At 45.5% G+C, this 25,121-nt stretch overlaps 8 protein-coding genes across 13 annotated transcripts; 7 read left to right on the forward strand and 1 right to left on the reverse strand.

Moving 5' to 3' along the window:
- The first annotated feature begins 176 nt into the window (after nucleotides 1-176).
- LOC117143834 (pyruvate kinase) lies at nucleotides 177-5,334 on the forward strand. 2 transcript variants are annotated; one of them, XM_033308686.1, is made up of 4 exons: nucleotides 177-316; nucleotides 3,353-4,742; nucleotides 4,812-4,968; nucleotides 5,053-5,334. In XM_033308686.1, the coding sequence occupies exons 2-4, from the start codon at nucleotides 3,374-3,376 to the stop codon at nucleotides 5,063-5,065; spliced, it is 1,539 nt and encodes a 512-aa protein (XP_033164577.1). In that variant the 5' UTR covers nucleotides 177-316; nucleotides 3,353-3,373; the 3' UTR covers nucleotides 5,066-5,334. The 2 variants fall into 2 exon arrangements, with proteins under 2 accessions (XP_033164577.1, XP_033164576.1); XM_033308685.1 differs by lacking the exon at nucleotides 177-316 and adding an exon at nucleotides 1,905-2,158.
- A 113-nt stretch (nucleotides 5,335-5,447) lies between these two features.
- On the forward strand, nucleotides 5,448-8,268 carry LOC117143833 (pyruvate kinase). Its single transcript, XM_033308684.1, has 2 exons — nucleotides 5,448-5,583; nucleotides 5,634-8,268. Exon 2 carries the CDS (start codon nucleotides 5,784-5,786, stop codon nucleotides 8,022-8,024), a length of 2,241 nt encoding a protein of 746 aa, XP_033164575.1. The 5' UTR covers nucleotides 5,448-5,583; nucleotides 5,634-5,783; the 3' UTR covers nucleotides 8,025-8,268.
- A 195-nt stretch (nucleotides 8,269-8,463) lies between these two features.
- LOC117143832 lies at nucleotides 8,464-12,511 on the forward strand. The gene is made up of 7 exons (XM_033308683.1): nucleotides 8,464-9,750; nucleotides 9,804-10,453; nucleotides 10,509-10,694; nucleotides 10,759-11,322; nucleotides 11,387-11,908; nucleotides 11,979-12,149; nucleotides 12,214-12,511. The coding sequence occupies exons 1-7, from the start codon at nucleotides 8,581-8,583 to the stop codon at nucleotides 12,365-12,367; spliced, it is 3,417 nt and encodes a 1,138-aa protein (XP_033164574.1). The 5' UTR covers nucleotides 8,464-8,580; the 3' UTR covers nucleotides 12,368-12,511.
- Nucleotides 12,512-12,660: 149 nt separating this feature from the next.
- On the forward strand, nucleotides 12,661-13,743 carry LOC117143169 (protein suppressor of variegation 3-7). Of its 2 annotated transcripts, none has more exons than XM_033307683.1 (2): nucleotides 12,661-12,738; nucleotides 12,793-13,743. In XM_033307683.1, exons 1-2 carry the CDS (start codon nucleotides 12,704-12,706, stop codon nucleotides 13,673-13,675), a joined length of 918 nt encoding a protein of 305 aa, XP_033163574.1. In that variant the 5' UTR covers nucleotides 12,661-12,703; the 3' UTR covers nucleotides 13,676-13,743. The 2 variants fall into 2 exon arrangements, with proteins under 2 accessions (XP_033163574.1, XP_033163573.1); XM_033307682.1 differs by having other exon boundaries at nucleotides 12,669-12,738; nucleotides 12,781-13,743.
- A 123-nt stretch (nucleotides 13,744-13,866) lies between these two features.
- On the forward strand, nucleotides 13,867-14,698 carry LOC117143170 (protein suppressor of variegation 3-7). Its single transcript, XM_033307684.1, has 2 exons — nucleotides 13,867-14,069; nucleotides 14,139-14,698. Exons 1-2 carry the CDS (start codon nucleotides 13,977-13,979, stop codon nucleotides 14,583-14,585), a joined length of 540 nt encoding a protein of 179 aa, XP_033163575.1. The 5' UTR covers nucleotides 13,867-13,976; the 3' UTR covers nucleotides 14,586-14,698.
- Nucleotides 14,608-19,416, forward strand: LOC117143168 (myosin-10). 2 transcript variants are annotated; one of them, XM_033307680.1, is made up of 7 exons: nucleotides 14,608-14,822; nucleotides 14,884-15,058; nucleotides 15,117-15,696; nucleotides 15,760-15,913; nucleotides 15,975-16,067; nucleotides 16,122-17,395; nucleotides 17,426-19,416. In XM_033307680.1, exons 1-7 carry the CDS (start codon nucleotides 14,779-14,781, stop codon nucleotides 19,273-19,275), a joined length of 4,170 nt encoding a protein of 1,389 aa, XP_033163571.1. In that variant the 5' UTR covers nucleotides 14,608-14,778; the 3' UTR covers nucleotides 19,276-19,416. The 2 variants fall into 2 exon arrangements, with proteins under 2 accessions (XP_033163571.1, XP_033163570.1); XM_033307679.1 differs by having other exon boundaries at nucleotides 14,609-14,822; nucleotides 16,122-19,416.
- LOC117143171 (carbonic anhydrase 12) lies at nucleotides 19,402-21,613 on the reverse strand. The gene is made up of 4 exons (XM_033307685.1): nucleotides 21,156-21,613; nucleotides 20,212-20,409; nucleotides 19,893-20,155; nucleotides 19,402-19,828 (listed from the first exon to the last, which is right to left on the reverse strand). The coding sequence occupies exons 1-4, from the start codon at nucleotides 21,217-21,219 to the stop codon at nucleotides 19,442-19,444; spliced, it is 912 nt and encodes a 303-aa protein (XP_033163576.1). The 5' UTR covers nucleotides 21,220-21,613; the 3' UTR covers nucleotides 19,402-19,441.
- A 909-nt stretch (nucleotides 21,614-22,522) lies between these two features.
- On the forward strand, nucleotides 22,523-25,043 carry LOC117145012 (phosphoglycerate mutase 2). 3 transcript variants are annotated; one of them, XM_033310505.1, is made up of 4 exons: nucleotides 22,523-23,042; nucleotides 23,971-24,083; nucleotides 24,147-24,641; nucleotides 24,698-25,043. In XM_033310505.1, the coding sequence occupies exons 1-4, from the start codon at nucleotides 23,026-23,028 to the stop codon at nucleotides 24,859-24,861; spliced, it is 789 nt and encodes a 262-aa protein (XP_033166396.1). In that variant the 5' UTR covers nucleotides 22,523-23,025; the 3' UTR covers nucleotides 24,862-25,043. The 3 variants fall into 3 exon arrangements, with proteins under 3 accessions (XP_033166396.1, XP_033166397.1, XP_033166395.1); XM_033310506.1 differs by having other exon boundaries at nucleotides 22,524-22,918; XM_033310504.1 differs by having other exon boundaries at nucleotides 22,524-22,913.
- Nucleotides 25,044-25,121: the final 78 nt, after the last annotated feature.

A 25,121-nucleotide genomic window follows, 5' to 3' on the forward strand; every position in this document is an offset into this window, starting at 1 on the left:
AAGGTTGCATGAATGATACATCCACATTACGGAGATTTATTTGAGTTTAATAAGAGTTAAAATAACTTTAAAGCTTTGCGAACACCCCAAATGTTATATCTTGAATCTGGTATGTATATACCAAATGGTATTTATTTTAAAAACGAATGGCATTTTTAGGCACACTGGTACCAACTGTTTTTTCGAACAGATCGCCGGACGCACTGTTTCTGATTGGAGTGTTCGCTGCCTGTGCATTTAAATTGAATTAAAATAATTCCAAAACAGGAAGAGCAAATACATCTCTCCGCGAGTTCACCTTTACTGTCAAAAACAGGTAATTATCAGATCTTCTTCATACGACCTCAACCAAAACATCATTCCATTATAATACGTTAGAAATTTTGCTAACGAAATTGGTGGCGGCAAGACATTTGTCTTTGCTGTTGTTGATGATGCAAGCAATTTCTCCACATTATGTAGAATTGCGTTTGCCGCTTCACAAAACACATACACACAAGCACGGCTGCGAATTGAATTCGCACACCCATACAATCTCAAAAGAACCTCGTTAGCGAAATGTGTAAAGGTGAAATAGAAGTCATTCCATGCGGAGCGCGCCACAAGTAAAATAACCTACACCATCGCAATCACACCCTATAAAACATGCCATCGGAAATAATGCAGCAATAATAATCTCGAACCGCTGTAAACTTCCACTATCGCAATTGTTTAATTGCTCTGTGACGACGACGCGTTCAGCGATGATGAGTAATTTCGCATAATTTTGCTCTGTGCCGGGTTGTCTGAAATATTTTGTTGCTGTTTCGGCGTCTCAGTGATAAGCATTTGTTGTTGCAGACCCGAGCTTAAAAATGTTAACGGTGCTAACGTCCTTTATCCACAAGTTCAAGGTTAAATAGTACGGCACATAGTACGCATTACATATTGACTGAAGCCTGGAAAAGCACTTTCACTTTCAGAACTTTTCTCTCGTGCGTTTTCCGGCGACAAAAGCTGCAGGCCGGCGAGCTTTACTTGCACGCTTTCTGCGCGTGTCACTCACGATGAGCGAAAGAGAGAGAGAAAGATAAAAGGAAAGTAGATGCTCACGCACTTGCATAATGGCAGTGCGAGCGAGACGCAGCTGTTTTCTGTGGAGGAGATTAGGTTGTCAAGGTCAGCACAGTGGAATTCTAGGTGGAAGTGGGACAGTTGGACGGTGGGCTCTTTTCCGCGTTGCTTCTTTTCTGTTTTGCCAGCTGATAAGCGCCGTCTAACAGCTGATGATCGGTTTTTTGTTTACCACGCACACACATGCTGACATCACGTGTCCATGCATCTGTACATATGTAAATGTATTTGCAAAAATTAATAATCGCAATGGATCGTTGAACCTTATTTTCGTTCCGATTGCCGGCCAGCGTAGCAACGGAGCTTTGCGCCAGTTAACTTCGGAGCTTCCGCTCGTTGGATAAACTTTTCGCATTCACTTACTTGAAGGGAGTTAGGGTATGTTGGCACAATGGCATATCTTGATCCTGATGAACACTTCACTCATACCTAAATATATAACGATATTATTTGCGTCTCTATTTCCAATTTAATATTATGTTTATAAAGTTTTATTACTGGATGTGTTGTATGATTAAGATTGTATTTCACACCACTGAGCAGTTGGCACTCCCTGGTCGAGCATACCCTTGTATGTACCCTTCCTCCTCGCTCACCAATGTTGTCTCTTTAGGGGTGGCCTGTTGCGTCCGCCTCTTGCCTCTTGGGCCCCAAACTCTCTCTCCTCTGCGTTTGTGCTCTCTTTTCTGTCGGGCTACCGACATTCTGAGCGCTTTTGCTGCGGCTCGGAAAATTTCCGCTTGCCAAAAAATCTGTGCGGCAGTCGAACTTTTTGTCTCGTCCTCGCCGCGTCCGATTTTCCATATATCCCGATTTTCGTCTTAAACTTGGAAGATATATTGCCAAAATATTGCATTCGGCTAGCCGCTGCGTTGTGTGTGTTGTTGTGCGTGGCGTTGCGTGTGCAGCTGCAAGAAGATATAGTCGTCTATATCGCCAGACCGATCTCGATCCCAAGTGCGATTCCCGTTGGTTACATACTGCCCGTTCGGTAGGCAACAAAATGGTGAACGTAACCATCTACGATGAGGCCCCGCAGCTGAAGGTAGGCCAATGTCACGGTAATGGAAGCCCCCAGAGTTGGTCCATAAAGATATTCATAATCGCCATAATCAGTTGGTTGGCGAGTTGGCCCGATATCAGAGTCATTGGGGGGGAAAATATGGGAAATGGCAATTATGCAACTGCAGCTGAGAAAATTCTGTCGGTCGCGGTCGGCAGAACTGACCTTCGGCGGTGCAGCTGTGCAGCGCTGCCGGCGCCGACTTCGCTGCACACTTTTCTTCCGCCTGCTGCTTTCTCTCTGCCATTCTCTCTTCCGCTCTGCCTTTCTCAGGCCCTCTCTACGGGGGACACCCCCAACCACCCACGCCCACCCACTCAAGCACTTCAAGTACACGCACTTTGTTTACATCAGCGAATTCTGCAGCGACAGCTTTGCGGTTTTCAAGAAATAATATAAACAGTGCTAAGGAATATTTTTGCAATCGCAGGAGTCAACAATAGTATGTGGCTAACGCAGCAGTAACATTTATTATTGGTTATCGGTTATAACATTTTATATGTCTAGTTTTATCAATGGTTTATTTACACATGCTACTTAGTACAATCAGAATGATAAAATACTGTTAATATCTAACGTTATCATTTTAATTAAGATTATTAGATTGTTTAAAATCATTACCTTTATATGTAAATAGCTTTATTTGATCTGTCAGTTCCCAAATATTCGAATCACTTCCTTTTGGTCATGAAAAATGATTGGTGCGGCGAGCATTTGGGCCTAAATCGCCGTACTTGGCCCGTAGGTTCTATTTATAAGTCGGTGGTAAACATTTAATTTGGTCGATAAAAACTGTATCGATTTATATTCGTTGATATGAAGAAGGGTTATCATGAGTTTTGCACGTTTTCACCGCGTTTATGTTGGGGTCCTAAATGTGTTTCATAATCGCATTGCATGATTTCACCAGGGGATGATTTTAATATCATAAAACTCTTTGGTTTTTTAATTTTTTTTACTAGGACTTGGTAGATTTTAAAACGCATAGGGTTTCTTGTTGCTAGGGAGAGACTTCTGATTATATGCGTAAATTGGAAATTAAAGCTTTAAATCAATAAACACGACTTTAACCTGTTGTATTGGAAAAGTTGGCAACCAGCGTGTTGATGTCTCGCTGTTTATAAATATGAAGAGAAATGAAAACAAACAGAAATAAGTATAGTATTCATTTTGCAGCCCAACGAAGTACCCCAAAACATGGCCGCAGGAGCTGATACCCAACTGGAGCACATGTGCCGTCTGCAGTTCGACTCGCCAGTGCCCCATGTGCGTCTCTCCGGAATCGTGTGCACCATCGGACCTGCCTCCAGCAGCGTCGAGATGCTGGAGAAGATGATGGCCACCGGCATGAACATCGCGCGCATGAACTTCTCTCACGGATCGCACGAGTACCACGCCGCCACCGTGGCCAATGTGCGCCAGGCGGTGAAGAACTACTCGGCCAAGCTGGGCTACGAACACCCCGTGGCCATTGCCCTGGACACCAAGGGACCCGAGATCCGTACCGGTCTGATCGGAGGCAGCGGCACCGCCGAGATTGAGCTGAAGAAGGGCGAGAAGATCAAGCTGACCACCAACAAGGAATTCCTGGAGAAGGGCTCTCTGGAGATTGTGTACGTGGACTACGAGAACATTGTCAATGTGGTGAAGCCCGGCAACCGGGTGTTCGTCGATGACGGCCTGATCTCATTGATTGTGCGCGAGGTGGGCAAGGATTCCCTCACCTGCGAGGTGGAGAACGGCGGCTCTCTGGGTTCCCGCAAGGGTGTGAACCTGCCAGGCGTGCCCGTCGATCTGCCTGCCGTCTCTGAGAAGGATAAGAGCGATCTGCTGTTCGGTGTGGAGCAGGAAGTCGACATGATCTTTGCTTCGTTCATCCGCAACGCCGCTGCTTTGACCGAGATCCGCAAGGTTCTTGGCGAGAAGGGCAAGAACATCAAGATCATTTCCAAGATCGAGAACCAGCAGGGCATGCACAACTTGGACGAGATCATTGAGGCCGGTGATGGCATTATGGTTGCCCGTGGAGATCTGGGTATTGAGATTCCCGCCGAGAAGGTGTTCCTCGCCCAGAAGGCCATGATTGCCCGCTGCAACAAGGCTGGCAAGCCTGTGATCTGCGCCACCCAGATGTTGGAGTCCATGGTGAAGAAGCCACGTCCCACTCGCGCTGAGATCTCTGATGTAGCCAACGCCGTGCTCGATGGTGCTGATTGCGTCATGTTGTCTGGTGAGACCGCCAAGGGCGAGTACCCGCTGGAGTGCGTCCTGACCATGGCCAAGACCTGCAAGGAGGCCGAGGCTGCCCTCTGGCACCAGAACCTCTTCAACGACTTGGTTCGCGGCGCTGGTACCATCGATGCCTCTCACGCGGCTGCCATCGCTGCCGTTGAGGCTGCCACCAAGGCCAAGGCCTCCGCCATCGTGGTGATCACCACCAGCGGCAAGTCGGCCTTCCAGGTGAGCAAGTACCGCCCACGCTGCCCCATCATCGCGGTCACCCGTTTCGCGCAGACCGCCCGTCAGGCCCATCTCTACCGCGGCCTGGTGCCACTCATTTACAAGGGTAGGTTTTTGTTTCTCCAGGTCGTAAGGCGCAAGTTCTTTAAATTATATCTCTTCGTTGTACTTGCAGAGCCCGCTCTTGGTGACTGGCTGAAGGATGTGGACGTGCGCGTGCAGTTCGGTCTGCAGGTCGGAAAGAAGAACGGCTTCATCAAGACCGGCGATTCCGTCGTGGTGGTTACCGGCTGGAAGCAGGGCTCCGGCTTCACCAACACCATCCGCATTGTGTAAGTTTAAATTCCAGCATGTGGATATTTCTATCTATGCAAAAATTATAACAACAAAACTAACGCAATTATCTATCTTTTCAGCACCGTCGAATAAATTTTGCCGCTCAGGAAGTACCTGGATGCGTCGCAGCTGCCGCGGGCGTCGCGTTGATTACTGTTAATAACCAAGTTAATTTATTAATTACACAATATTCGGAATATTGAAAACTGCAGAAGGCTGCTGGGAACCGCTGTCAGAAGCGCCGAAGGCCGGCCCGGGCCTCAAACAGACACACAAATATACTATACCATTGTTGAATAATTTAGATTTCTTCGAAAATTATAATAAAGTCATCACTGTATTTATGTACGTACGGAAAGTAATGTGCCATTTTCTGCTTATACTGGTAACCTTTGGGTACGAGATCCACTTTCAGTTCCCTATAGGCAATGGATTTTATTCGTTTTTGACAGATAACACTACATTTTATTTTTGTTTCGGTGATTCAAAATTTATTCAAAATTCGTCCATACGCAAGAATCCTTAGCCAAGGGTCCACAGTGCCCATATGTTCCACTTGCCTGTCAAACCTAAGATATCGCTGCTATGCCAGCAAATGCAAGAAAGAGAAGGTAGGACGTTGGTAGGCTTGTAGCTTCATCCGCTAATGAATTCCTTCCAGAAACCACCGAAGTTCCGACTGGACCGCGGACCATTCGCCTCCCAGTTGGATTACCAGTCGCGACTGCAGTACCAAGCACCTGCCCTGAGTATCCCCCTCAGCAGCATCATATGCACCATTGGACCCTCATCCAACAGCCCGGAAAAGCTGATGGAGCTCATCCGGGCTGGGATGCGGGTCGTGCGTATGAACTTCTCTCACGGCTCCCACGAGTACCACTGCCAGACGATACAGGCGGCTCGTAAGGCCATCGCCATGTACGTGGAGCAAACGGGTCTGCCCAGAACTGTGGCAATTGCTCTGGACACCAAGGGTCCGGAGATCCGGACGGGCAAACTGGCAGGTGGCAATGATAGGGCTGAGATAGAGCTCAAGACCGGAGGCAAAGTGACATTGAGCACCAAGAAGGAGCTGGCAGACAAGAGCACCCAGGAGAATATCTATGTGGATTATCAGAGACTACCTGAACTGGTCAAACCAGGAAATCGGATATTTGTAGACGACGGATTGATTGCATTGATCGTGAAGGAAACAAAGGGAGATGAAGTGATCTGTCAGGTGGAGAACGGTGGCAAGCTGGGCTCCCACAAGGGAATCAATTTGCCAGGAGTTCCGGTAGATCTTCCCAGCGTAACGGAGAAGGATAAGCAGGATCTTAAATTTGGGGTCGAGCAGAAGGTGGACATCATCTTCGCATCGTTCATACGAGACGCAAATGCTCTGAAAGAAATCCGCCAAATTCTCGGACCGGCTGGAGCGTGTATAAAGATCATCTCTAAGATTGAAAACCACCAAGGTCTGATTAACATAGACGACATTATCTGTGAATCAGACGGCATAATGGTGGCCCGAGGTGATATGGGCATTGAGATACCCACGGAGGATGTTCCCCTGGCCCAGAAATCGATAGTGGCCAAGTGCAACAAGGTGGGCAAGCCGGTGATCTGTGCCACCCAGATGATGGAGTCGATGACGAACAAGCCGCGACCCACTCGTGCCGAAGCCTCGGATGTGGCCAACGCTATTTTCGATGGCTCCGATGCCGTAATGCTGTCCGGTGAAACGGCCAAGGGCAAGTATCCGGTGGAGTGCGTCCAGTGCATGGCTAGGATCTGTGCCAAAGTAGAAGCAGTTCTCTGGTACGAAAGCCTGCAGAACAGCCTTAAAAGGGAAATCCGAACCAGTGCTGCCGATCACATTTCGGCAGTTACCACGGCGATCGCGGAGGCGGCCACAGTGGGCCAAGCCCGGGCAATCGTGGTGGCCAGTCCGTGCTCCATGGTGGCCCAAATGGTCAGTCACATGAGGCCGCCATGTCCAATTGTCATGCTCACGGGTAACGAATCCGAGGCGGCCCATTCTCTGCTCTTTCGCGGCATATACCCACTCCTCGTTGAGGAAATGGTGATTGGCAGTTTGAACTTTCGGCGCATCATGCAGTCGGGCCTGAAGCTGATGGGCAAGATGGACATCTTGGAGCCGGGTCAGAAAGGATCGGTGGTGCTGGTTAATGCCATGTCGGCGGAAAAGATCACCTTCCGGCTGTTCACCATCCGTCAGCAGACCAAGGAAGAACGCGATCAGGAAGAGCGATGCAGACAATTGGCCCTGGAGCAGAGCTGCAAGGAGAGGGCTGAAAAGGATGAATGCAGAAAGCTCCAGCAAGCGGAAGAATGTCGGAAGCAAAAACTGGCCAAAAAATGCAAGCAGTTTGAAGAGAAGCAAAAGGTTTGCCCGAAAAAGAATGATCTTCCGAAGAATGATTGTCCTAAGAAAGAATGTCCCAAGAAAGATGACGAAATCTCAAAGTGCAGGGAAATGCAAGAAGCGGAAGCAGAAGAAAGGAAGTGCAGAGAAGAGTTTGAACAGATGTGCAAATTAGCTGAAGAAAAAAAGAAAGAAACTGAAAAATGCAGGAAGGCGGAAGAAGAGCGAAGGAAAGAGGAAGCTGAAAAGTGCAGGAAATTGGAAGAAGAAAGGAAATGCAAGTTGGCCGAAGAGAAGAAAAGGAATGAGGAGGAACTTAAGATAATAGAAGCAGAAGTGGCCAAACTGGAAGCTGCTGAGAAGGCCAAGCGTTTGAAGGATGAAGAGAAAAAGAAGGAAGAACTAATGAAGTGCAAGCAACGAAATGAAGCGAAAAAAAAGAAGGAAGAGGCTGAAAGGTGCAAGAGGAAGGAGAGAGAAAGGGAGCTAGCTGAAATGGAAAACAAATGGAAACAGGTTGCGGAGAAAAGAAAAAGAAAAAAGGAAGCAGAGATGTGTAGGAAAATTGAGGATGCAAAAGAAAAAGCCGCGGCAGAATCGGCTGATAAGATTCTGAATGCTGTGTGCGAAAAACTAAAGCAATCTCTCACGGATCCGGACAAATCAAATAAGGGCAAGAAATAAAGTGGAAACTAATGGCAGATTTATAAGGAGCATTTTAACTTTTTAATACAATGTTACACACCGAATTCCAAATTATTATATAAAACTATTTGAATTTTTTAGTAAAATAATGTAAAGAACGCTATAGTCGAGTTTCTCGACTATAGGCGCGAACGGAAATTTTTCAAATTTGGGCATATCGATAAATATTGGTAAACACACAGATGTATGTCGGTTCTTTGAAAAATAATAATTTCATACCTTCTAACCACATTAAGCTATAATGTCGTTATGCACGTTCACACCTCCATTGATAAGACTATAGTCGTTGTAATCATTGGACATCACCTCCAAAAGTCATATTTTATAGTCAACTTTTCGAAATTATTCGTCTACAATTGATTTCACCACTTGATGAAGAATATGAAATGTTCGATATTAATCGTCTGCAAGTGATTTCACCACAACATGAGGAATGGCGAAATTCTAATTCTCCCAGCTGGTTGATGTTGACATTATTTAAATTAAAAAGAGGGTTCTTATAGAGTGTTCTTCATCGCGAGAAAAAGGCACTGCCATGTCATTGCCCACGACCAGAGCCACCACGGCCACGACCACTCACGCTGTGGTCCAGGCTGTGGAAACGTATATTCAGAACCAGAATTTGCTCGGCGAGATCGCTGAGCTGGACGACATGCTTTACGATTTGGTGTGCATGCACAAAGACAACGAGCTGGCCCTGAAGCGGGTGCTGCAGTGCATCCACAACCTGTTGCAGACGAACAGCAAGTATAACGTCCGCTTTGGCCCAAAAGTGTTTCACAAACTGGTCTCCGTGGTGATTGCCGACAGCCGTGAGGATTCGGCCAGCCGGCGTCAACTGGTGGCCAATTTACTGGTCTGCGTGCAGCTTCATATACGGAAGTTTCCTCGTATCGAAGCTAAGTTCGTGCTGCAGCAGCTCTGGTCGCTGAGTCAGAGCAATGAGCGGCAACCACATGCGGCCCAGATCCTGGTACACCTTTTCGACGATTTCGTCAACAACTTGGGAACGGAATGCGCCCAAGAACTGCTTGTGCTAACGTGGAATCTTCTGCAGTCTGATGTGCGCGATGATCGGCGCTCAGCGTATTTTCTGATGCACAAGTTGCAGGAGATCGAGGAAGTGCTTGCCGCTCTGCAGTGCAGCGAGGTTCAGTGGAGCTCGTATGTGGGCATCATGGAGAACCTGGAGGAGCAGCAGTCCCACCTTGTGCTGCCCACTTTGAGCACCCTGCTGCCGCGCATGGGCCTGATGTCTAACAATTTGAGTGAGGATTGGCTGGATTGGCTAAGGATTCTGTGCATACACCTCCTGGGCGACAACAACATCCTCGTGTTGCGCTGGACCCTGAAGTACTTCCTATCCCATTTTAGCCTAGAACAGATATCGCGTTTTAATCTTCTGACGCAATTCCTTGCTGCTACCAATCGAACGCAGCTCTACAATCCGGAGGTGTCCGATTGCCTCACCAAGCAGCAAATAACTAATTTCAGTGCACAATTCCCGGCTGAGATTTTGTTGAAAGCGCTTGTCTGCGTTCCGTGGCATGCAGTCCCGCTGATCCACTGGCTTCAAACATGGGAGCTAAAACAGCTGCCGGTGGTTTCCAAGGAGCTGCTGTTTCAGTTGGGCGCTCGCGTTCGCTCCCTCCAAAATCCTGTTTTGCGTGGTGAAGCCATCAATTATGTGATTTTCTCCTTAAGTGTAAGTTTACATACAAAAATTTTAAACATTATTTGATTAAAATCCCATTAAAGGCGACGATTGACAACCTGTCATTGGGAGATAACCTTCTCTTCATGGAGTCTTTGTACAATACCATCGACCGGTATCAATCTCATTCACAACTAGCACAAAAAATAAGAAATTGCAGCAATTTGGAAAAACATATTGCTAGTTTCAACATTCGTTGCTGTGAACTTGTATCTCAAATGGACTATAAACACGATGTATTTGTTGCGTTCTTGGAGAAATTACGAACAGTTCCAAAATCCAAACATGGCTGGTGGCGACTTTTACCCATATTTCTGCATCGGGAACTGGATCACCCAGAACAGTATTTAGATTTCTATCGCTCTGTCTATGATCTAGACACATCTTTCCTTGAGAGTGGTGTGAGTCTAGAGCAGATGCAGCAGCACCTTCTTAATCGATTGGATTGCCAGACCAGAGAGGAGAAGTCCTTTGTGCTCGAGCACTCTGTGGATCTTTTCGTAAAGATAAATCTTCCGACGTGGAGCAAGTTAGAAGTGCTGAACCTAAATCCCCTGGAACTTTTGGATCGGGGCACTGAAGAAACATTTGCCACCCTGTCAAATATATTGTCCACGCATGATAAACCATTGGCAGACGAGAATGTGTTGCCCGCCTTTATATCCCGTTTGGGAAAACTAAAGGTCATGGAAACGTGAGTATTTAATATTCTCTATTATTAGTTAAGTTATTAATTCATTGATCCCCAGACAAGCCATCCTAAAATATGCTGTGCAAAATCTTTCGTCAGAAGAATATGAAAAGTGCGTAGTGAACGTTCTGGAGAAAAACACCTTTCTTTTGGGTGCAATGGACTGTGAAGATTATATTAAGGCACCACCCTCGTTTGTTATAAAAAGAATGCTGCAGGGAGAAACCACTACTGGCGATGCACGGCAAGAGAATAAATATTTTTTTCGCGAAATTAATATATGCAACGTTAATAATATATCTCCGCAGCATTGAACGCGCATTTGAGCAAATCTCGGATACTGGAGCCATGGATCGAGTGCAATTTATTCAATATGCGAAGAACAGTACTGGTTTGGATATCAGCTTCATCTGTGACGATTTGCTTAAAATGAACAATGACCTGTCCAGAAGAAAACCACGCTATTTTGCAAACTGCAAAGAGCACAGAATGAAAATGCGAATAGGCAAAGCTCTGCTTGACCTAAGCGACAGATGGAAATGGTCGGACAACCTGTGGGAAGCCGCCTTGTGTCCCAGCGATCAGCCTAACATTAGCTTTATGTACGAGTACCTTGTCTCCAAAATGTTGCCAAGCATAGATCCATTGCTGGAGCACTTAAAGCTGCTGGCAACTCTAAAGCCGAGCCAGCAAATTTCGCTTGTCTCAGTAGTCCACATATACTGCTTGACTCGATGGGAAAGCATAAACCATGAACAGCTTGCCGAAGTTTTTGACGTCCTGTTGCCTCTCACAATGGGAGCGAATTTTCAGACTCGTTTGCTGGCCCAATTGGTTTTGCATCGGCTTTGTAGCGAGTGCGTGGTTCATAGGTAATGCAATGTTTATTATACAACCTGTTGCCGAACGATTTTACTAATATTTTGATATTCTTAGCATTCAAATGCCAGTAGCTGATGTATTGAAGAAGTCCATCGAGGTTACATTGAGCGAAAAATTAACTGAGTTTCAGTGTGAAGCTCGACTTTTGTTACCAGAACTAGGCAAACAATGCCCGACATCCGTTTCGGATTGCATTCTGATGATGACGAATGCACCATTTGATGAAAACATCTGTTTTTTTAGTTGCTCCTATAACTTTCGAATGAAATTAAATCGCGCCCTTGAAACGCTTAAACGGAAACAATCGGTTCTGATACCTGAGCTTACATCGTCCTTGGCTGCATTAAACGGAAATGTGCAGCGAAAAATGAATCCCGTCGGAGATATATATCCAGAAAGTGACTTTGTTGTCTCGAGCAAAGCTAGAGATGACCACGAACTCATTGTGGTGGCCTCGCTCATAGACAAATTGCCAAATCTAGGCGGATTGGCACGTACCTGTGAAGTTCTGGGCGTTAATACCCTAATATTGGGTCTGAAATCGCAGGCGGAGAAAAGCGATTTTACAAACTTAAGGTATGAACGTCAAACGCCGCAATAACCTGGTTATATTGCTTTATATAGTTATCATTTTCAAATTTTTTAGCATGACTGCTGAGAAAACTTTAAACATACTTGAAGTGAATCCAGAATCGCTTGCTGGATTCCTGCTGGAAAAGCAAATGGAGGGTTATAAAATCGTTGGCGCCGAGCAAACTGCACACAGCACAAACTTTGTTGACTTTAAGTTTCCCAAGAAGAGCATTCTACTTTTGGGGTTCGTAACCAACACATTAGGCTAATTTTTTGAAAACGTATTATTATTATTGTTCCCTCATCAGGCATGAAAAACATGGAATACCAGCGAACCTAATTGGATTCTTGGACTACGCCGTCGAAATTCCCCAGTATGGTTTAGTGCGCTCTCTAAATGTACACGTGGCTGGATCACTATTTATTTGGGAATATTGTAAGCAGCACTTAACCAAGAATTAAATTCATAATTTGACCACCAACAAATGCCTTTTACAAATAGTGTGAATACCTAAAAATATTGTACAAATGTTACTATATAAATGTTTTGTGTTGTATATATCTTTAAAAAATTAAACCTCAAATAAATGATCTATATACACTTAATTGTACTAGCTATTAGTTTTATTTATAATTTTTTTTTAATGTTTGTTCGCTTAGCATAATTCACACATTTAAATGTTCGCGCCTAGTTATCGATAATCAGTATGTACCGATGATGCTTAGCGCTTGGCTGAAACAGCTGATCCCAAAATCATAACAAACCAACCCATTGTAAACAACTTCGAAAAGACGAAAATGAGCTTCTCGGAAAACACCTCCGATTCGGAATGGTAAGTCCTTGAGCCCGGAAACTCTCAAATTCTGTACGAAAGCATTGCTTGTAGGAAGACAGACAAAATGATAAAGCAGCGGACTTCTAAGCAATCTTTAAAGCGGGACAAGGAGCACAGAACTCTGAAACCCAAATACAACCAGAAGTTCTGCGAAAAGTGGCTCAAGATTTTCGATCCATGGCTCCGACGGGCGGCCGAGGATCCTAACAAGCCATTCTGCCGCGCTTGCCAGTGCACCATGGACTGCAATCGATGTCACCTGGTGCGGCACGAGCGAACCACCAAGCACAAGCGCAATCTGGAGGCTCTGCTCACAAAGGGCGAAGGCGCAGCGGCCCAGGAGTTCCGGATTCGCCAGCAGCGTAGCAAGTATTATCACCAGCGTAAATTGGTAGTGATGGAGCCCTTGGCTGAAAACCACGAATTGGAGCCGCCTTCCCCTCCAGAGCCTATGCCAGTGGTGGTCGTTGCTGATCAAAGGCTTTGTTCTGCAGCCAGTGAGAAGGTGACAGTACCCAAACAGGAGTTCTTATCAGAGACAGAGGGCACAACAAAGGTTACCGAACCCCCGTCAAGCCATGTTAATCGCAGTGACAGCTCCTCCTCTGCCTCTAAGCAGGACGGCATAAAGTTACTAATGCAGATCCACCAGGACAAAAACGAACTCATGGAATCCTTCCGTGAGCTGATGGGAAGCCAGAGGACCCTAAGTCACACACCACCGCCCAAAGAGAAGAATCATGTGGATCTGTTTTTCGAAAGCGTCAGTTCCAGCGTGAAAGCCCTCTCGCCAAAGTTGGTGGCGGAAGCTAAGATGCGGGTATCGCAGCTGATCTGTGAGCTCGAGCTTCGCGGCCTCAGTGAAACCAGTCAAACGGACGCACTGAATCCAAACCCTCAAGCTAATGAATCCCTCACACTGCGCCCATCATGACAATCCCTTGTCCTTCAGTATGGATTTAGAGGCATACAATAGTCAAATGCATACATTAATTTTAAATTTTAAAATAAATGTTATCGATTTTTATAAGATCAATAAGATTTATTTCTTAGATGTATGGAACAAACTATTCAAAATAGGTGCGAGAAATTGTATCGGACTGATTATCGATAGGCTAGAGGCTACTGCTACTGCCATCTCCAAAGAGCGGTTGTATTTACTTCCAATGTTTATTAAAATTGAAGCAGCTAATGCAATTTAAAGGCTTAAGTGCCGGAATAATTATAAAATAAGAATGTGGAGCACTTCAAATGTATATGATGAAACGACCCCTGAACACGGCGGCAACGAAGTGCAGGAAGCCTCATACATTAAAGAAGATATAGAGGTATCATTACTAAGTTGCCCTTAAATATTTAATTTGCCCAAATATTTAAACGAAATTATGCATTTGCAGCCCGAGAGGAAAGGTTTGCTACTCATCAAACGGAACAACATAGCGCTACAGAAAAGCCAGCTACCCTATTCAAGGACAATGCCGCAGAACCGCCAGGAACTTGTCGAGAGCATCGAACAAGACCGTAAAGTGCTTTCGGCGTACTTCAAAAGGTTGAGCTCCCAGCGAGATGAAGTCACTTCACCAATTGCAGCTCCACCGGCGGCTGATACCCCTGCTCCTCATAGAAACAGCTACGATCTATTCTTTGAGAGCGCCTGCATCAGTGTCAAAAGCTTGCCACCCAAACTGGCGGCGGAAGCCAAGAGCCGCATATCCCAAATTATCACCGAGTTCGAAATCCGCGCCATATCAGAAATGGAGGAGCAGCAGGAGCACGAAATGCGGGCGCAGACCAGAATGGATAATGCGTCCGGTGTTGTCTACGAGTTTCGTCCCTGCTCGTAAAGTAGGTTGGGTGTTTGCCTTCCAAGTACTTTAATTCATCCTATACACTTCACATTTGGACGCCACCTAACTCTGGACTATCAAAATTCATAATAAAAATTTAAAGCATTCTACATCCAGTTAACACACAGGCGGTCATTTGGTCGCGTTTCGGCCCTAAATTATTGTTGTTCGTTGATTTAAAGTTGGATCGATGGCCGGAAAGTTGAAAATATGCATCATTGGGGCTGAGGGCTGGTAAGTACTCTCAATTACCAAGTCTAAGACACATTTAACTGCTTTGAAATGGCCGTTCTAGGGGCTCGGCCATGGCCGCCGTCGTGAGCAACAATGTCTTGGAGGGAGACTTCGACAGCCGGGTGCATTTATATGTCTACGACGAAATGATTCGGGACACTGCCTTATCGGAGATCATAAACACTCGTCACGAGAATGTCAAGTATCTGCCTGGGATCAAGCTGCCCAATAACCTGGTAAGGAAATTCTTGCAGTGTTTTGGTGTCTGCATTATACAAAATATTTTTGTATTAGATCGCTGTGAATGATCTTTTGGAAGCTGCCCAGAACGCAGATATTTTGGTATTTTCCACCCCGCTGGAGTTCGTGCAATCCTACTGCAACATTCTGTCTGGTAATGTTAAGGAGTCGGCATTTGCTGTTTCCATGACCAAAGGATTGTTGAGCGAGAATGGCGAGGGGATTGAGCTTGTATCACACGCAATTAGCGAGAGTCTGGATATCCCGTGCTACTCCATGATGTCCGCACATAGTGCCATGGAGATGGCTCAGGGAAAGCTGTGTGAGGTGACCATCGGTTGCAGCGATAATTCTCATTCCAAGCTGCTGATCGCTGCTATGCAAACCAATAACTGCAGAGTTATTTCTGTTAATGACGTTGACGGGGTGGAGCTGTGTGGAACGCTTACAGACGTCGTTGCCTTGGGAGCGGGTTTCATAGATGGTCTGGGTCTGGGTGAGAACGCACGGTTGGCAGCTGTTCACTTGGGTGTCAAGGAAATTATGCGGTTTATTAAGACGTTCTTTCCCTCCTCCAAAATGTCCACATTCTATGAGAGCTGTGGCGTGGCAAACGCGGTGGCTTCCAGCTTAGGTATGTACAAAGAAATATGAACCACTTAACAAGTGTATAATATCCAACTGTATTAATTTAAAGTCGATAAAAACGTCACATTTGCAAAGAGCCTAATAACATCAGGCCAAACCATTGAAGAAATAGAAGCAAACCTCCACAGTGGCCGCAAGCTTTTGGGCCCCATGGTGGCCAGTAATGTGAATGCATTTTTGGAGAATGGGCTTATGCAACACGAGTATGTATAAGCTAGGTGTATACATTTTTAGACACTAATAAAAATCCTTCTAAAACTATAGATTTCCGCTTTTCACGGCCATCCATCTTATATGCCAAAGAAAGGCTCCGCCGGAACTGATGGTAGAAGCACTGAGAAACCACCCGGATCTAAGGTAAGATACTTTAATGTTCAAATTAGCCTCAACTCATCACTATGCCTTTTACAGCAATTCATCCATTTCACATTTACTGAAACATGAAAAGGACGATCTAAAAATGGACCAAGGCCTGCCCGAACTTAGGACTGCTTTAGATAGGATATTGGCCGAGGCGGGAAACGAAAACTTTAAGCAACTCAAGGTTTTGGACGACTGGACAGAAGTAAACGATTACGACGTCGAGGAGACGTACCATGAAAAAGTGGCGTCACGGGATTCCTGTGTTGAGACCAAAATCATGCCAAGCCGTCTGAGTGTGCAAGCTGCTCGGCTCTATAATGACATACGGGAGGGGAATGTTGGGGTGGCCTTTAAAATGGACATCGATGAAGGCAATCGCCAAGTGCGGCTCTTGCTAGAGAAGGAAGACGAAATGGCTAGCGATGCAGCCATGACAGTAATTTCATCAAGATTGTCTGCAGGCCAAGAGGATGACAATGTCAGGATGGGCCACGGACACATAACGAACACTTCCGCGGAATCCGATCATATGGCCAGCAAAGGCATTCCCAGTGGCTTGACTACGAAGGATTCGCCTGATGTCCTGGATCTGAGTTGCGAATCCGAGCCACTGCATTCGTCAAAACAAAATAGCCAGCAGATGGAGAATGCGGAGACAAATTTCACGGAGCGTTTAAAAGTGAATCAACTGAAAGAGCAGATTGATAAACAAGAAGCGGCAAATTTTAAAGCACAAGAAAATCTTATAAAATCTATCAGACAAACAATTCAAGCTCTCGGTGATAAAGAAAAAATGGAAAACCTAATCGCAAAAAGCAAAATGGAGGAGGACCCCTTCCAACTGAAAAGCCAAGTTGAAGGTGAGTCTTCGCAACTGAAAAGCCAAGTTGAAGGGGAGTCTTCGCAACTGAAAAGCCAAGTTGAAGGGGAGTCTTCGCAACTGAAAAGCCAAGTTGAAGGGGAGTCTTTGCAACTGAAAAGCCAAGTTGAAGGGGAGTCTTCGCAACTGAAAAGCCAAGTTGAAGGGGAGTCTTTGCAACTGAAAAGCCAAGTTGAAGGGGAGTCTTCGCAACTGAAAAGCCAAGTTGAAGGGGAGTCTTCGCAACTGAAAAGCCAAGTTGAAGGGGAGTCTTTGCAACTGAAAAGCCAAGTTGAAGGGGAGTCTTCGCAACTGAAAAGCCAAGTTGAAGGGGAGTCTTTGCAAGTGAAAAGCCAAGTTGAAGGGGAAGCTTATGAACCAAGAAGCCAAACAGAGGAGGAACCATCTCAAATTAGAAGCCAACTAGATGAGGAATCTGCTAAACTAAAAAGCCTAATGGACGAAGAAAATAGGCAGCTTGAAAGTGAAATGCAAGACGAGAGAAGCCTATGGAAAAGTTCGGCAGATAAATCCGAATTTGTTGGATACAACGCGGAGGAAGAGCAATCCATTGAAGAAGCAACAGATAACCATCAGTATAAATTAAGATCAGATTCTAATAAGCTTAAAAAACTTATGTTCACCGATTCCGGGGAGCCCTTGGAGTCCGAGAAGCACATTGAAATGAAACTTCAAGACGAAAACGACTTTGATCTGGACGAGGAGCCAGCTATAGGAAAAAAAGACCGTACTTATACCAAAGAGAACTTGGAGCTCGAGGAGATGCTCGAGTGGCAAAAACTAAAGCAAACAGATAAGCCCCACCATCTTTATTCTTCAGCGGAACTGGAAGATTCAACTACCATTGAAGGGAACTCCAGGCTTCCGATAGAGCATGACGATAGATTCCACAATGTGGATAGCTATCAGGATAGAGAACTCGTTCAAGTAAGGGCTGAGAATAAAGAGATTAGCGGAGCCGAGAGCGAAGAGATCAACTTTATTAGCGAGCAAAGGCCGAATCAAACCCAAGATGAGGTTAACTTGCGCCCCCACAGCGATATCAAGTCCGGAGAAACTGGCCACCACGAGTGGGATTGGCTAATGAACAATGAAAAGATCGATTCCGACGAGAAGAAGTTTTATGCCAACGAGCGGATGGAAACACTTAGCGAATCTGACCAGGATAAGCTGCAGAATCTTAACTATCAACTAAAGGAAGCCTTGCAGCATGATTTGGATGTGATGTCCGCAAGCAGGAGTAACGAATCAAATGAGGTGCTGTCCGAGGAGGACTCCAATCCAGAAGCTGCTAAGAAAATTACGGAGCAACCAAATAACCCCACTCCAAACCAAATTCCCGCAGTCCCTTTGCCAGTAACAATGCCTAGTAAACAATCTCATATCCGTGAAGGCAGTCCACAGTTCCAGAATCAACCTAAATCTGTTCCACCACCCTCGCCACAAACAAAACCACAGTCGCCCAAGGAACAGCAGCCTCGCCGCAAAAATGCACCCGTCGAATTTGGGAACAAGGACGAAGCCATGGACCCAAATGTTTCAGCATCTGATCAAGAGGTTCCTAAGCATAAAAAGATATCAAAAACTGAGGCCGTGATTGAACCAGTCGCTAGGGATGTCTCCATGGCCGAGCCAAATGAGTCGTTACATTCTAAGAAGGAATCTTCACCAGCTAGTCTAAGTAAGCAGGAAAGCAAAAGGAAGCAAAAAAGAGGCTTAAGGAAGCCATCTAGTGATTCAGATAGCGTTAAGACAACGAGCGAATTCGAGAAGCAACGTCAGATCATAGAAAACCAGAAGGCACAGCTGGAAAGAATGGGTAAGAAGATCAGCGTTATGCGACGAGGTCAGGATCGTCGGGTTAGCTACAAGGGTCATAACCCCTACAGCTCTGACCCGGACCTGGAGTCTAGGCCACCGATGGACACCAGCTTCGAAAAGGACAGAACGGGGGATTACCAGGGACTGGGCCATCAGCGTCGCAAAGTAGTCGTGGCGCCGCCCTTCCATCCGCCTATCAATCCACGAGTACGCGTGCCACGGCCACCTTTCGATGGACGGGATCATGAGTTCCACACGATGACTACCGCGCCAGTGGACAGACACCTTGCTCCGGCAGCTAAGTGGTCGTCTATGCCCTCGACTCTGAAGCTGAATCGCAACTCTCTGGTGGCCAACATACAGGTCAAGCACTTTGCCGCTCTGCCCAGTCAGGCGATGCCGAAACCCATATTGAAGATGCCGATGGGAGTGCCACGCACGATTCTCTGCGCCTTGCAGTTGGGATTGCTGGCCTCCTACCTCGCTTGCAGGAAGGACTAATCCCTAGACTAGTAGCTCGGCTTTTCGATTCCCCCAATAGAAGCATGATCAGCTCTAATGAATATAGAATACTTTACTTTTTAAAAAAATAAATGGTGTTAGATTCAATCTAAATAAAGGGTGTTAGAATTCATTTACAGAGATGATGTTAGATTTAATCTAATGGCTATAGCCATATCAGTTCTTGCAGGTGCTCCTGCTGCAGCGGCACTATATGTTGACGGTGGAATATCAGTCGATTCTCCTGCGATTGTAGTGGCCGGAAGTTCTTTAGCAACGGCCGACCGCGCTCATCTCGGAGGTTCCAGAATTTGGGCAGATCCTGGTGCGAAATGGGAAGGACCTCACCGAACACGTGCCACTGAACCACCGGTGAGCATGGTGGCGTCGTTAGGGAGCCCTTGTACGTGTAAAAGTTTCCCCTGTCAAGAGATCCCAACAAGGATCCAAGGGTGAGCCGTTCCTGCACAGTGTAGCTGGCATTAAAGTTGCCCAAATGGAGGAGGGAACTAAAGATTTCACTGAGTCCGGGCTGATAAAAGAAGGGTCCCGACTGAAAGTGAATTGGTATATCGGTAAGTGAATCTTGGTCAAACAAATCCCGCATCTTTACTTACCCGAACAACCTTAAAGAGCACCGCCAGTACTGTAACGCCATCGCTGTACTTAACAGCCTCCTCAAAGTTTAAATACTTGGTGTTCCGATGGACTATGTGCATTTCCAGATCAAAGCGGCGTCCATTGAGCAGGTGCTCCGAGCCCTTGCTCTCGGTGGATCCCCAATGGAAGTGCACGGCCTCCGCATCGTAGCAGTCCCGCAAGAGACCTCCTGTTACGTAGGGCCTCACGCCATAGATCGTGGTCGGAACCTTAAATTCCACTGTCAACGGAATGGATTAGTTTTTCCTTTCACTTAGAAGTCCGTCTTATAAATACCTGTGTGTCCACTATTCCTAACTGTCACCAGCTCATCGAAGAACTCATCATAAAGTGCGAAAACCAGAGGCGGCAAGTTAAGGGGTATCGCCTTGCGTCTGCTAATCGCAATGGGCGACTGTTCTGATCCACCACAATTTGGGTATTTTTCGGGCCACCTCTCCGGGGATTTGTAGTCGAAATCAGTCGGCCTGAAATCTGTAACAAAGTTATATAAGTCTTTACAATTCCCACAAATTCTTGGTCAATCTTGGGCAAGCTTCCATATTTGACGAAATACCCAATAGTGGATGCCACTACCAATGGACGTGGTCACTTTGCAAACCATTAGGAAGGCCGTTGGAGCAATTTCTGCACTTGCGAATTTCCCAAAACGTCTTCGCAATTTCAGCTATTTCGCAGAGCCTACGGATTATGTCTAAGCGTAGCATAATTGCTTGATTTTGGGTCCGGACCATGGAAACCTCCTTTTGTTTACATTGTTCCGAGCGATGGATCGCACACGCCGCTCTTATAACAATGGATGGTACTTCGACATCTACTCCGCCCCCGAAATTGACGCGCTCATTGGGTTTCATGGGGCATTTGTGGATGCAAATTTAATTATTGTTATTATTTACAGCCAACGGGTTGTTTGCTATCCATTAGATGAACCGCGATGAGACGGCTTTATGGGCGTCGAGTGTGACATATGAGGGTTCGGTTCGGTTCGGTTTGGCTTAGTTCGGTTCAGCCGGAGGGGATGGCTCATAAATTCCCGTACGGGCAAAGGCTACGCAATAGGTGAACAGGTCGGTTCCGGGTCGGAAAATCTAAAGATCTGGGGCACGTTGTCTGGGGACGATCAGCCTGCTATCGATGGCGTCTCAATACCAAGGTGATCCACAGCCGTATCGTATTCTTTGGACGCGACACACCTCACTGGCTTGCATTTCGGTACTCACTTGCGGCGAACGGCAGCAGAAACAGAAGACGCTGATAGAAGTCATCAAGAGCCGGAAGATGCATTTTCCACCTGATCACTCGCCGCTATACACTACCACAGGCTATAGGAGTTGGCTTCGCCAATCTAGTCCAAATACGCTCCACACAGTAAACCCTGACCGAAGACCGAAGATTTGCACGCGCGTAGCTCTGCAGACTGAACCACGATCGGCTTAGGCCAAAACCTTTATACCAATGGGCCACAGTCTGGGCTTTGGTTTGGCTTCCGTCTCCGTCTCGTGGACTGGGAGAGCCACATTGTCAAACGCTCCACGGAGCAGCAATAGATGGTAATCTCGACTCGAAGTTGTCATACCCGCTACGCGTACTGCTGTCTGAGCACCGTTACCCCGAAATTAAAAACTATAATTGAAAAACTTGGTTCGATAGGGACAAATGCAGATTACACAAATTGAAGTTGAAATTCCTTGGCATAACTTAAGCCGTCTGTTGTATAATATCTATGTTCTGCAAGTCCCATTTATATAAATAAATAATATATATAAATAAATAAATAAGAAAGGAAAAGTTTATTCAAAGGTTGTAAGGACAAATTTATATTTGGCAACAACATTATTCTAGTATATTTGAAATAGGTTTCAAATGAAGTATTATTTACTTTAACATTGTTTATTTACTAAACATTGTGTATTGCGTACAGATAAGTTTGGACATATTTTAAAGTTTTAAATACCCTGCACTTTTTTGGTTACAATATTTTAAGATATTTCGAATGTTTTTTTATGTTATGTTTGTTTTGATCTCTGCTTATGACATCCTCTTGTAAGTCAGATACGCGGCTCTTTGGTTGGTTCTTGAATTACATGTTAATTTTGTAAGCCTGGCTTAGAAAGGTAAGCAGACTGCAGACTCTTGAGATCCAGTTTCTCAGTTTTCGTCAGTTGCAGCTGCAGAATTGAAAGAGTTTTTATTATCTAAAAGACATACCGCACAATAAAAACAAAATATAGAACATGGCTCTACATACCTTTATGTTTTACTTATACAATGCGAACTTGAAACAGCTTTCAGGTGAGTTTATTTAATAAATCAGCTAAATTTAAAAACGAATTGTCGAAAGGCGCGGATCAGAATATACATATCTTGATCGAAGTGAAGAGACAAATTGTAATGGGAAATTTTAAAAATGAATTTAGCTAATTTGTTTTTGTTACTTTTGTCGTAAAAAGGTTTTTCAAAAACATGTTACTCACCTTTCATTTTAACTAAAGCAACAAGTAATTAAAAGTACTTCGTAGATGCTAAATAAGTAGGGCCAAAAATCGAAATAAATACTTAATATGCATTTACTTACAATTAGACAACCATGTTGACTGGAATGTAAACACTTCGTTTTAACTCAATTTTATGGCGAAAACACAAAAACAAATACGAAAATTTCAGTAAATGTTACTATTATTGATTTTCCCCAGTCGCGATTCGAAATTGAGCGTAAAACCCAGCGAATCAGCTGTTCGGCGGCAACGACAGCACAACAAAACAATTAAATATCCGCCGCAGCCGCAAAACAATACAGAAAACAAAAGCAACAGCAAAATAAACGAAAAACAACAACAAAACCAACTGCGCCGCGATAAAATTGTTTGCCAATAAGAATCGGGCTTAGTGCGGATTGGCATCCGAAAGATACAGGAACGTGGTGGCTGCAGCTGCAACGGGAAGACCATGGTTTTCTTCAAGTTCTTGAAGAGCAAACTGTAACGTATATAAAGGCAACCACATCACACCAAGTAAACACACGCGAAAATCCTAACGAAATAGAGATACAACAAAAAGATACGAAAAAAGATACAACCCACGAGAATAACAATGCGCGAAATTCAGGCGTAAGTATGCGAAGGCGAAGGTGTGGGCGCGCGTTGTTTACGTCTAGGAAGTATCTGGTGTCCCCCGAGTATTCGGCTACCTGGTACTGGTACCCACATATGTAGGTGGGGAATCTGCAAGAGAATCGGAGGGAGAACCAGTGGGATTCGAACGCGAACCGAAAACGCGAAAGCGAACGAGAACGTGGCGAGCAAAACACAAAAACCCAAAACGACGCCGTGCCAGCAAATAGTATCTGTGTGAATGAATGGGCCAGCTTTGTGGGGGTGTGTTCGTGTGATTATGCTGCCGTCTGGACATCAGATAATGCGAATTATATTTTGTTTTTGTCTCGTCATGCCGCGCTTTGTATCTATCAGATACACTAGCCGAAAAGTATGTGCGGAATGCGCCGTGCTTTCGTATTTCGGATTGTTTTTTTTTTCCTTTTTTTTTTGTCGAGGTTTCGCGGGTTTCCGCCACTGGACCGCGCTTCAATCGCATCCGGACGGTGTCGAGGTGAGCACACATTCAAATTCTCTAGTCACGAGTCTCGGTTGTACGGCGCTCGGTAAATCGGTACCCTTATCATCCGCTGTCATGAGCTACTAGCACCTCCACAAGATTGCAGTTCACCCCCAACCGGACAACTAAGCCCCCCACTAAACTTTATGGTGGATAAACCGACAGCAAAATAAAGAGGCGAGGTTAGATAAAGCTTAGAATAAAGTGCCACTGCGTTGGAATACGAGCAAAACCAGCGGGCCATCGAAAATGTCCTTGAATTGCATTAAAAATTGACTGGGAGTAGTAAAGTCAAGTTTAATAGTAAACTGTGAAATAGTATTGGCTTAAGTTTAGGGCGTAACACTTCTTATAAGATCACTTTTTATATATATACACTTCTTGTATTTTTGAAACTTTCAATAGTATCTCTTTCCCATCCAGCTCCCAATTTATGACGAAGACAAATCGCTTGGTGATTTTGAGGCATGGCGAAAGTGATTTCAACATAGAGAACAAGTTCTGCGGCTGGCATGATGCGCCATTGAGTGAATTCGGTGAGATTAGGATTAAATTAGTTTAGGATACCCAGTTAACTTTCGTATTTATCTAACAACTAGGCGTCCAGGAGGCCCTGACTGTGGCGATTCCCGCGCTCGCCCAATCCGAGTTGGAATTCGACGTGGTCTATTCATCCGTATTGAGCAGATCTCGTCAAACGGCCGAATTGATACTCTCCAAGTTGAACTGCGCCTATGTGCCCATCAAGGAGGATTGGCGGCTGTGCGAACGGCACTACGGAAATCTGACAGGTTGTCGGAAACGAATGGTAGCCGATCGCTATGGGGAGGAGCAGGTTCAGGCCTGGCGACGTGGATACGACTGCGTACCGCCGCCCATCGATGAGAAGAACCGGTACTTCTACACCATTTGCAGCAATCCCATATTCGATGATGTTCCTCGCGGGGAGTTCCCCCTCGCGGAATCCCTTCACATGTGCGTCGATCGGGTGAAACCCGTGTGGAAGGAGGTCAGGCGGGAGGTGTTCCAAGGCACCCGGGTACTGATGTGCGTCCACGGAACTGTGGCGCGTGCCCTTGTCCAGCACATTGAGGGTAAGTTCGATAGGCTTAGCAATAGCTCATGGTTTACATCGATGGTTACTCCGTAGGAATCTCCAACGAGGCCATCGAAAAGGTTAACATTCCAAATTGCGTGCCACGCGTCTACGAGTTCGATTTGAAAACGGGAGGCTTGGTTGGAGCTGCCATCAATCTGGGGGATCAGGAGTATATCAGGCGGAAGACAGCCCAGGTGGCAGCCATTGGTGACTGATTGCGGAGCACTCCTCTTGACTTTTGTGGCATTTACATCGATGTGTGGCCGACTGCATTTACTTAAGCCTTTACCGCTTAAAGTCCGAGGAGATCGGATGATAAGGATATTATGACTACTATTTATTCGTCTACACCATCTGATATTTTCGGCCAAAAATATACAATTTATACAAAATATAATTGATGCAGAAGATTACATATACACACATAAATATAATAAAAATAAGCTATTTCGTTGTATGAAGTCAAATTGGAAGC

The sequence above is a fragment of the Drosophila mauritiana genome, chromosome 3R (genome assembly GCF_004382145.1).
Source record: "Drosophila mauritiana strain mau12 chromosome 3R, ASM438214v1, whole genome shotgun sequence".
Classification (NCBI taxonomy): domain Eukaryota; kingdom Metazoa; phylum Arthropoda; class Insecta; order Diptera; family Drosophilidae; genus Drosophila; species Drosophila mauritiana.